The sequence below is a fragment of the Carcharhinus amblyrhynchos genome, chromosome 10 (genome assembly GCF_965287045.1).
Source record: "Carcharhinus amblyrhynchos chromosome 10, sCarAmb.v2.hapA, whole genome shotgun sequence".
Classification (NCBI taxonomy): Eukaryota; Metazoa; Chordata; class Chondrichthyes; order Carcharhiniformes; family Carcharhinidae; genus Carcharhinus; species Carcharhinus amblyrhynchos.
The window spans coordinates 82,372,557-82,384,698 of NC_137333.1; the positions used below are offsets into that span (position 1 = coordinate 82,372,557).

At 37.6% G+C, this 12,142-nt stretch overlaps 1 protein-coding gene across 1 annotated transcript in view; it reads right to left on the reverse strand.

Moving 5' to 3' along the window:
- The window catches only part of alg5 (ALG5 dolichyl-phosphate beta-glucosyltransferase), a 31,914-nt gene that overhangs the window by 9,232 nt on the left and 10,540 nt on the right, over positions 1-12,142 (reverse strand). The window contains exons 3-8 of the mRNA XM_080197483.1: positions 11,638-11,684; positions 7,412-7,480; positions 4,927-5,019; positions 2,670-2,783; positions 1,952-2,011; positions 1,205-1,356 (exon numbers count right to left, since the gene is read on the reverse strand). Coding sequence (XP_080053609.1) covers positions 1,205-1,356; positions 1,952-2,011; positions 2,670-2,783; positions 4,927-5,019; positions 7,412-7,480; positions 11,638-11,684 — 535 coding nt within the window. The remainder of the gene's footprint in view (positions 1-1,204; positions 1,357-1,951; positions 2,012-2,669; positions 2,784-4,926; positions 5,020-7,411; positions 7,481-11,637; positions 11,685-12,142) is intronic.

A 12,142-nucleotide genomic window follows, 5' to 3' on the forward strand; every position in this document is an offset into this window, starting at 1 on the left:
GAATTTTGGCACCAAGTTCAGTTTAGAAAGACCAGGGTTCTGAGTTAGTTTTAGTTAAAAAAAACTTTATAGGAAGTCTAAGAATTGCCCAGACTGAATATCAAATGAAACTTTCTTACTTAACTAAAGCAATCTAAATGCAGCATAGTGGATTGTCTCAACACTAGAGACCCTTTTCGCCTCTAGATGTCAACAGTGAAAAAATATTCCAAAGATTCAAGAGGTTGGAGGTGGGCCCATTAGACTTTGATATTTTCTGGTGGCTCAATTAAAAAGTTTGGACACTGGAACTGTTATTTCAACTCAAGGGCTGCATTTCACAATTGCCTTCTTCCCTTCGGGGTGGCACAGTGGCAGTGTTAGCACTGCTGCCTCACAACGCCAAGGACACAGGTTCAATTCCTGGTTTGAGTCACTGTCTGTATGGAGTTTGCATGTTCTTCCTATGTCTGCGTGGGTTTCCTCTAGGTGCTCTGGCTTCCTCCCACAGTCTGAAAGATGTACTGGTTAGGTGCATTGACCCAAACACGTGCCGGAGTGTAGCGACTAAGGAAATTTCACAGTAACTACATTGCAGTGTAAATGTAAGCCTGACTTGTGACTAATAAATAAACTTAAAAAAAAATTTAAACAAAAAATTTTAGACACTGCTTCCTTGTACATTCAAAAGTTGCCTTGATAAGAAATCTTTTCTCAGCTTTATTTGATTGCACTCACCTGTATCTTTCAAAACATATATTTTCTACATTGAGGAATGTATTTGGAAGTGGCTTGAGATACCAACATTGTTGGCATTTTTATTCAGTTAAATTTATGAAGAGTTGTGGAAAGCACCAAATTCTTTTCAATGCAGTAGATGAAGTTAAACTGTTTGAGAGTGTGCAGCAATAGTTAGATCACATTATGTTCTGTATATTCCTTCACTTTATATGTAAAAGGATGACATTTCATTTTTCTATGTAGTTGACTCATGATGATTAAAATCATTTTTGCAATAAAAAATCCAGTAATATAATTAACTGGAATAAAACAGTACTGCGGTTTCAAACTAAAATATTAATTTGAATTTGATGTAATCCCATAATTCAAATTAAGCAATTTCAATGAATTAATAGTTTACATGCAAAAAGTAATTTTAACTTTGTATCTTAGTATAATTACTAATATAACTTAATATAACTACACAATCTAAAACAAAACGTACCAGCGGTCTACGTGCAAAGTTGAGAAGGTCCGATGAGCTGCCTCTCGAGTCAAAAGCTTGAAGCCACACTGCGTATCCTTTATTCCTCTTACACACAGAAACCACACCAAAAAGTGGAAACCATACATGAGCAGGGTCCGAAAATAGGAACGCTTTAATAGAAAAGAAAATTGTAATTACAACTGTTGCTGAATCTAAACTACCAAAAGCTCTGAATTTCCTTAGAAAAGTTAATGTTGAAATTTCTACAGGCTCCCCTAACTATTGGAAGCGCCACTAATCCAACATTAGAAGCACTAATCCATTTTGGTATTGGCACATTTCCACTGGCTGTTAAGAATGGCACACAACCGTCAGGCTCTTTCAATGGTGTCAGGATTGACTTGAGGCCCATAACTCTTCTACTGGAACTTCTTCAATTATCGAAAGGTTTGAATCAAGCAACTAAGAAAAATGGTTTTCACCAGTTTTTTTTGCACGTCAATTTGAACCTACAAATACCTCAAATTATGAAATTTTGAATTAAAGTTCCAGACCGTACAATTTTTGAAGCTACCTTCAAGAGTTTACCAAATACAATAGGCTTTGTTAACACAGTTTCAGTTCCATAAACAAACTCTACCACACATTGAAACCTTGGAACTCAAACTTATTCTTAAAATTCACTTATCAGATTGTTGTAATCCATTATTTCACATCTACCTACAGTACAAATCCATCTACTTACAGCTATTTGGCTGCACTTACTTTGGCTATTGTTTCCTTTTCCAAATGAGCTCTGGATCCACATGAGATAGCCATGTTATCCTGAAAGAAAAGGTCAAAGTAAATTTATTTAGCTAGTTTCCCAGAACAGGATTAAAGTCAAGCAAGTAATGGTGTCATCAGTGTCAAAACAGCTTCATAATCAGCATCAGAAATCTCCCAGCAAATGTGACGCACCAGCAAATTAAATCACCCAAAATAAAAAATGTCGATTTCTTGCTAAATAATCGTAGGAATCAATTATGATAATAACAATTCCCTAAAAATTAAAGGGCCCAAATATTTCATTGATATGCTGGCCACAGCATTTATTTCAACTGCATGAAACATTGTGTCTCACTTGTACTCATAGATGCTTGTTTTAGTAATTGTATTTTAGAGTACTGCATTGCATAACAACTTTAGACGCATCTTTCTTGGATATATGTGAGAAGTAGAATTTAGAATTCTGGACAGTGGGCATGGAGAGATGCTTGAAGACAACGGAGGTGGTGCCAGAACCCTTTGCATTTAAGATACCAATTCAAAACCGTAAGTTTGCATTTTAACGCTACCTAAATGCACAACTGAAAGGAAAATGTAAACCACATCTAAATGTTTCTTTTGAAATTTTTCTTTTAATTACGATAATGCAGTTTGCTGCAGATAACATTTTGCATTTCCATAGGTCAGATATGTAAACACTGGTCAGAATACTCACTGTTCCTATCTGGAGGCTTCTCAAGCCAGCTTCTACTTTTTCAATATCAGCAAACTTGGTAGCTCCATCAGCATCAGCCATTAGAACATATCTTCCTCGGCAACACAGCACACCCTGAACAGAAATGAAAAGTTGCAGTTTATGTTAAATTATATCTACATGTATTTGACAAAATTATAAGCTCCAGAGCAGTAAAAGTGTCACAGAACACCTTTGGAGATGGGGTCAGCCTTTGTTAAATTTTAAGTTTACAATGATGGCTCCATTATAATATTTCCTAATTGTTGCAATTTCTTTCCTAAAATCTGTTTTTGTTTAATGCCTTCATAAAAATATACTTAATATGCCTTCACTATAATAGTGAGAGTATATTTAGCGAATTCCATTGCACGTTAACTATGAAAAAAATAGGGAATTGCTCTTCAGATACTGCATGCCCTTTTAAGATTTCAGAACAATGGCAGATGGTTTCATATGTCACAGTATGTTGGGAATGCAGCATGCTGAAGCACAGACTGTGATAGCTGCAGGCCTGCTGCATGAATCTGGCAGCAAAAAAATTCAGCATTTCTATAAAATATAAAGGATTAGAGGTCATCTAATTGAGGTGTTTAAGAGGATTTAAAGCTTTGAAAGGTTCAATAGGGAAACAGTTCTGTCTGTGGGAAAGAATAAAGGGACATGGCTTTAAAATTTCCAGGTGATGTCAGGAAAGCATTTCTTCACAAATGCTGCTGGAAATTTAGAATTCCCTTCCCCAGCAAATCTGTTGAAATGGGGGGGTTAATTGAAAATTTAAAAGCTCAAGATTTATTGTTTTTTGTTAGGTAAAAGTATTAAGGAATGTGAAACCAAGGCAGGTCATAAAGTCATAGAGGTTTACAGCATGGATACAGGCCCTTCAGTCCAACTTGTCCAAACCGTCCTTTTTTGTTTAAAACCCTTAAGCTAATCCCAATTACCTGCATTTGGCCCATATCCCTCTATACCCATTGTACCCACGTAACTATCTAAATGCTTTTAAAAGGTAAAATTGTACCCTCCTCTACTACTACCTCTGGCAGCTCATTCCAAATACTCACCACCCTCTGTATGAAAAAATTGCCCCTCTGGACACTTTTGTATCTCTCCCCTCTCACCTTAAACCTATATCCTCTATAGTTTTAGCCTCCCCTACCTTTGGGAAAAGATACTGGCTATCTACCTTGTCTATGCCCCTCATTATTTTATAGACCTTTATAAAGTCACCCCCTCAGCCTCTTACACTCCAGAGAAAAAAGTCCCAATCTATTCAGCCTCTGCTTACAACTCAATCCATCAAGTCCTGGTAGCATCCTAGTAAATCTTTTGTGCACTCTTTCTAGTTTAATAATATCCTTTTTATAATAGCGTGACCAGAATTGCACACAATATTCCAAATGTGGTCTTACTAATGTCTTGTACAACTTTAACAAGATGTCCCAACTCCTGTATTCAATATTCTAACCGATGAAACCAAGCATGCCGAATGCCTTCTTCACCACGCTGTCCACCTGTGACTCCACTTTCAAGGAGCTATGAACATGTACTCCTAGATCTCTTTTTTCTGTAACTCTCCCCAACACCCTACCATTAACTGAGCAAGTCCTGCCCTGGTTCAATCTACCGAAACGCAATACCTCACATTTGTCTAAATTAATCTGCCATTCGTTAGCCTACTGGCCCAACTGGTCAAGATTCAGTTGCAATTGGAGATAATTTTGGTGAATGAGATGCAGATTAGATATGAATCATGGTACAGGGCAAAGGGGCTGAATGGCCTGCATTTGATTTTATGTTCCTTTCCCAATTGCAATATCAAAAATAAATTATGAAGCAGAAATTAATTGCATCTTCACTGGAAACCACCACTTTAATCTCGATGTTTAATTTGGCTCCAATGTTTAACACTATTCATTAAATTAAAGATGTACAAAATTAACATCAATTGCAATGTACAAATCATATATAGAGGTGCTAAATATATAGATATAAATGATTACATGGAATTATTTTGAAGATGACTTATCTCTAGAGCCCTAGTCAGTATTCATCTTTCAATCCACATCACATTGCTGCTTGTGGGAGTTTGCTGAATGCAACTACATTTCAAAAATAAATTAACTGTAAAACACAGATGTCAGTTGGTCTGAAAAGCGCTATATAAATGCGTAATTTTTTCATTTAATTTCTGGTTACTAAAGGATCTGGCGATAGCACATATTTTAAAAAAACTTACCATTTTAATAGCTCCACCTTTCCCACGATTTTTCACTAATGTTAGCACGCGGACCTTATCAGGTCCATGTGTCTTGGAATAATTCAGTGCAACCTACAATAAATAGATTTAAACATTATACATGCAAGAAAATTAATATAAAATTTAGCTCATCTGTAAAAACCAACTCAATGTCAAGGTAAACTGGCTACCTGGTGAAACTTTCACATATAACTTTCATAATACATTCACTATCAGAGATGCAAACTTTTGCTGACAGAATCCCAATTCACTATCACATACAAAATTTCACAACGGCTTTAACTTGACTGAAACAGTTTAGAGTTGAAATGCAACTGTCAGCAACTTAATTCATTGTTATTGGCTTTACAGGACCATTTATAGTGTCTCTCCAATAATGAGCGAGTTATTTCACTTCAACGGTTATGTCAGAATTCTGGGTTCTAATCATTGATGTTGTTTATCTCAGCTTTAATAATGAAACACTGAAATATAAGGCAGGATCACGCATTGGCTATATTGAAGCTTGGCTTGTTTTCAACTCATGGTATTATGCACATGAAAAATTGCTGTAGTCAGCAAACTTTCCACAATGGTCAGTCACACGTGTTATCCACTCCTTCAAAAAGCACTGGCTCTTTCCCAAAAAAACCGATAGAGCGTGAGAAATCTGTCTTTTATTAAAAATGTGCTTACATTTCACAGACATTAATGGCAAGGGGAGATGAGTAAATAAGTGGTTTCATCAAATGTTCTAGGCTCAGATAATTTATTCTTTAAATAATTTGCTATTTTAATGATTTTCCTTGCTCTTATCCTGGCTCAGTGCATTCTTAAAAGCTATTCATTCTCCAGATCTGATCAAATAATCAAGATAAAACATTAACACTGTTTCTTTCTCTACAGAAGCTGCCCAACTTGCAGAGTATTCCCAATATTCACATTGTTTTATTTTATGGCTCAATTCAATTAAGGATAACTGAAGCCATTGCTGCTAATATCAGAAGGTTATTTTAATAGAGGATTGCCAACAGGTGTTTCTGCCAAACCTGTGGATAAAAATTACATTTGAACTATGAAGCACCTGCTTTTTCAACTTGATTGTTTAATATTTGATTATTCCATTAAAATATTTAAACAATACATAATTGGCAATTCAATCTCAGCTCCACGATGACCAACAGATACAAACCATATTGGTCGTGGCGAAAAACTGCAGCAGGCGACGGTGCAGAGGGACCTCGGGGTCCTTGTGCATGAGTCGCAAAAACCCAGCTTGCAGGTGCAGCAGGTGGTCAGGAAGGCTAATGGGATGCTGGCCTTCATAGCGAGGGGGATTGAATATAAAAGTAGGGAGGTCTTGCTGCGGCTGTATAGGGCATTGGTGAGGCCGCAGCTGGAGTACTGTGTGCAGTTTTGGGCGCCGTACTTACGCAAGGATATTTTGGCCTTGGAGGGAGTGCAGAGGAGGTTTACTAGAGGGAGTGCAGAGGAGGTTTACTAGCAGAGGAGGTTTACTAGCAGAGGAGGTTTACTAGGCTGATGCCGGAGTTGAGGGGGTTGAGCTATGAGAGGCTGAATAAACTAGGCTTGTACTCGTTAGAGTTTAGAAGAATGAGGGGAGATCTCATTGAGACACATGGGATGGATAGGATAGAGGTGGAGAGACTCTTCCCGCTCAGAAAGGACAGTAGGACTAGGGGGCACAGCCTCAAGATAAAGGGGGGGGGGGCGGTTTAGAACGGAGTTGAGGAAGAACTTCTTCACTCAAAGGGTGGTGAATCTCTGGAATTCTCTGCCTGTTGAAGTGGTGGAGGCTACCTCGCTAAATATTTTTAAGACGCAGGTTGATGGGTTTTTGATAAGAAAGGGGATTAAAGGTTATGGGGAGAGGGCGGGAATGTGGAACTGAGCCACGACAGATCAGCCATGATCTTACTGAATGGCGGGGCAGGCTCGAAGGGCTAGATGGCCTACTCCTGCTCCTATTTCTTATGTTCTTATGTTCCATGTCCACTACAGGCAGTTTCTTCAGTAAAATATAGAGTGCATTTGACATTTTCCATAAAAAATGTTTTAATTCAGCTGAACTACAAATTTTGACTGATGTATAGTTTCCATGCAACAAATTCTGGACACACCCCACTTCAGAAAAGACATTGCTGAAGGCTCGATATAGACTGGGGAAAGGAGGTCACTTTTTGAAAAATAGCTGAATACAATTGTTGCTTTATAGAATAAAACAATTCACATGTGGTTCCTTTTAGCAGTAAATTATAAAAGAGCATCTCTGTAGGAAGATGTGAATTTAGAATAAAAAGTCAACAGGCAGAAATAGGATGGCTGGTTTCAAAAACATTTGCATTCGTCCACAATTTTAGAAAATAAGAGAGAGAACTAAAGTTACATGCTTGGTATAAATCTTAAGTACATTGCAGCAAAAACTGCCATAGGCACTTGTGGATGTGTTTTGGAGATTGCTTACCTTGGTTGTTTCATCTTTGCTGCCATCATCGACCACAATCACTTCATAGGTAAATGACGAGTTTTTGCTCTGTAAAAATGGATTAAAAGGTAAAGTTTTTTTAGCTTTTATATTTGAAAGTGCAAAATATTACACATCAATGCTGGTAGATTTACACGATGTGAAAAGGAATTGAATATGTATTTATAATAGACCAAAACTATAGTTAGGGTGCCTGTTATAACCCTCAAGTACACCAAGTACTTTATTTTTGGCAAAAACTGCTGAAAACACTCCCACGGATTTGCCTTAGTGATTTCTTACCTCTGTTGTCTTGAAATGAGGAACAGGATGGGTGGGGTGGCAGGAACAGAGGGAAGTTGTTACCTTATTGGGAGTTTAAAAAATATATATATTTTGAGGTCCAAACTTTGAGAGGGAGATAGGTGGTCAAATTTCAAAAGCATAAATAGAGAAATTATTGCAAAGGGTAGGTCTGGAGAGAAATGTCCAATACGTGTACAGAAAAGCACTCTCAATCGATATGTCTCCAGTTTAACAAAGGAAGAAGCATTTTTGGATCTGCTGCTGGGAGATGACATAGATAAAGTGGAGTGTTTTACAGTAGAATATCAACCAGCTAACAGTGACAACAACATAATTCAGTTTAAATTGACACTAGAGAAAGATCAGTAAACATCCAAGGTAAAATGCACAACCAGGGAAGAACTAATTTAAGGAGGAGTCTAGCACAGCCAGATTGGAAACGAGGAACGCAGGGTAAAATACTAGCGGTTCGTTTCAGGGAAATATGTTTTAGATACAAGCTAGACATTTTCATTTGAAAGAAAATATAGGGGGTGGCATTAAACAGGAAATTGGAGATACATGTAACAAGAGTGCTACAGTAATCAGGGGCAACTTTAATCTACATAGAGGCTGGGTAGCCAAATACTCCAGCAACTTAATTCTTGGAAACATGTACTAGATTTTTTTTCGACCAGTGCATTTGAGGAACCAACTAGAGGACAGGCTATCCTAGATTTGGTGTTGTGGAACGGGAAGTAGTCAATTCAAACTCTTGTTGTGCTGGTCTTTAACAGAACACGGAACATAACATGACAGAATTCTTCATTAGGATGGAAAGTAATTTGGGTCGAGGACCCAAAGTTTGAAACAAGGGTCCAAAATCTAAACAAAGGAAACTATGAAGGTCTGAGAGGTGAATTGGCTATGATAGATTGGGGAACTTCATTAAAAGGCATGGCGGTGGATAGGCAATGAATAATTGTTAACAAATGCATGCACTGCAACAGCTATACATTCCTTTATTGCGCAAAAGCACAACAGGAAAAGCAATTAAAACATGGACAACAAAAGAAATTAAGGACAGTATTAAACCCAAAGAAGAGTCATATAAGGTTCCTCAAAAAAGAGCAAGCCCAAGGATTGGGAGAAGTTTAGAATTCAGCAAAGGAGCACTAAGAGATTGAATTGAGAGGGAAAAGCAGAGCATAACAGTAAAGAGTAAGCGTGAGAGTAATCATAAAAGCTTCTAAAAGAAAAATTAGTAAACCACTTCCAGTCTGAAATGAAGTGATGATGGAGAACAAGGAAATTGCAAAGCAATTAAACAACTACTTTAGTTCTGTCTTCACTGAAAAGCTGAAGAACACAAGGGTCTGGTGAGGATGAAGAATGTAAGGACATTAGTATTGGCAAAAAAAAGTGCTGGAAAAATTAATTGGACTGAAAGCTGATAAATCCTCAGGGCCTGGCAACACAAGTGCTTTTGACAGAAAATATCACCTTTGGACAATGATGAATAACCAGAGGTCAATGATTCAAAATAATTGGCAAAAGATAAAGAAGGGAGAGGAGGACAATATTTTTCACTGAGAGCTGGTAGGAATCTAGAACACTCCATACCTGAAAAGGTGATGGAAGCTGATTCCTTAAATAATTTTAAAAGGCTGTTAGACAGGATCCTCTAGGAGAAGGAACACAAAAGTTATGGACAGTAAACAGGGATGCAGGATTAGGCATGACTTTTCTAAGAGCCACTACAGGCATGATGGGCCAAATAGTGCAAGTTTCTTTGATTTAAAAATGTCATAAAAGAATATTAGGAAAGGACAGGAGAGTGGCAAAAGAGTGAAGAATTACCATAATAGGCCCAATGGCTTCCTGTCATGCTGCAACATAAACATTTATCTCTATAAAGAGGAAAAAGCATTAAAATTGGGTTGGCCAAGTCATTTCATGAGGAGTCCAGTTCCTTGAAATAGTCATATGATGACACAGACCTCTTCCCATCTCCTCCATCTAACTAATTACAAAATTTAACTCTTAAAACAACAAACTGTTTTCGATTAAGTGTTACAAGCTATTATGGCAGTGGTTTACTAGATGACAGCAAGGCATCCACTGGAAAGGACTCTTACATAGTTTAACTGGCTGTCTTAAAAGCCAAGCCAATAATGGAAGCCTGAGGGGAGTTGTGCCATCTGTAACACCAACTCCTGCTTTCATGAAATCGCTATGGACCATTAGGTACTCACTCGTTTGATTCAAAGCTTCAAATGATTCACCTGGCACTTTTAATTAAAATTAAGTTCTATATTTTTGCTGTCTGGCTGGACTTTTTCAGCTAAGAACTAGTCTCACTGAAACATGAAAGTTTCAGCAGGGCTGAACATGGCCAATTTTCTTTTCTCAAGATCACTTTTCATTGCCTTGTTCTACTGACAAGACAGTTTTTTTTACATTCAGGTTCTCTGCATTCAGTTCTTTAGTGTTCAGTTTTTTAAAGTTGGACAATAATTCACTTCATAAAATTATTGGCTTTTATTCAAATCAGTATTCATTAGAACAATCATATTAAAGGCAATGACAAAGGTACTTCTCAAAATAAGCTAGGTGACCACATTAAGGCAGTCAAAATGCAAAACTGAATTCTTTCATTACAATTGGATTTCTTTAAAAAAATTTATGAAGCTTTTTATTTAATTCAAAGCCTTGCATACTGTAGCTAGTGGAAGATAATGTGGGGGGGGGGGGGGGCGGGGGGGGAGGTGCTTCTAGAATACCATTTTGCATTATTACACTGCCACCTACTGTTTATAGCATACAGTAAGAAGTCTCACAACACCAGGTTGAAGTCCAACAGGTTTATTTGTTGGCAAAAGCCACTAGCTTTTGCTAACAAATAAACCTGTTGGACTTTAACCTGGTGTTGAGATTTCTTACTCTGTTTACCCCAGTCCAACGCTGGCATCTTCACATTATACCTTATAGCACATTGCTATCCTATTAAACAGTGACAAGAATTTGAATCTGACTGCCCTTCTTCAAAATGAAATGTTAATTGCATTTTGATATTCAAACTCGCATGCATTCTGTTTGTCACTAGGTTTTTTTAAATACAAATTGGGTAGGAAACAAATGGGTAATTTTCTGGTGTGCACCATGTTGCAGCATATAACTTGTTCAGACTGTATTTTTGAAAACTATCACAGGTGAATGTGGGTGATATTTTCTGTTTATGCTGTTCAAGATCTTTAATTTACTGAAATGTTTGCTAAGATCTCCATGTAGGCAGCATGGTGGCACAGTGGTTAGCACTGCTGCCTCACAGCTCCAAGGACCTGGGTTCAATTCCCAGCTTGGGTCACTGTCTGTGTAGTGTTTGCACATTCTCCCCATGTCTGCGTGGGTTTCCTCCAGGTGCTCCAGTTTCCTCCCACCCAAAGATGTGTGGGTTAGTTTGATTGGCCATACTAAATTGCCCCTTAGTGCCCTGAGATGTGTAGGTTAAAGGGATTAGTGGGGTAAATGTGTGGAGTAGTGGGATAAGGCCTAGGTGAGATTGCTGTCGGTGCAGACTCGATGGGCCGAACGGCCTCCTTCTGCACTGTAGGGTTTCTATGATTCTATGAAAATAATTACAAGTGTGTTTGCAGGATGCAATGACTCAAGCTGCAGTACGTGCAGCAGTGCAAACCTTCCCTAGTGGTCAAAGCAGTGATTATTTGGAGATGTGGCTTCAGAACACACTTTCTAAAGGCTAGAATTCCCATTAACAGTGATGCTTCCCCCCAGCCCCCAAAATGAAAGGTACATTTAATATATTCTACCACTCTAAAGAGAAAACAAAATTGAGAAATGTTATGCAATCACCATTCAAAATTTCAAAATCACAAAGGAACAAAGAAAACAAATGATCTGTCAGAATAAATAATCAATACCTGTCTTTGTTCCAAATATTCTAATGCCTCTTCCATCATCAGAGGTACTGAAATTAGGAGGGGAAATAATTGAAACCATCAATATTTACTACTAAGGTTTGTGTTTTACATGATTTTTTGATAAAATTAGTGGAGCACTACATTTTAGCCCAAAATCAGATAATTTTATTACTTTTATTGGAAACTACCAACATTGCTTCACTGAACACAAAAATAATGTGGTAGTCCAAATTAAAATGAACTGCTCTGTGGGAAGAAAAATGCTAGGAATCATTATGTGATTAAGCTGACTCAGTGGAATGGCATCATCAATCAAGGTGGATCTAGGAGAATACATAATATGGATCAGCCTGTAAAGAAGGAAGCTTCATGAAGAAAGAAGCTTGAACTAAGATTTTTTTCTCAATTGAAGGATGCACTTTTGGTCTTAACATTGCAATTTAAAGTACTTAAAGTAATTCTAGTCAAATTGGTTGTCTACATTTCAGGCGCAATTGTAAGGAAC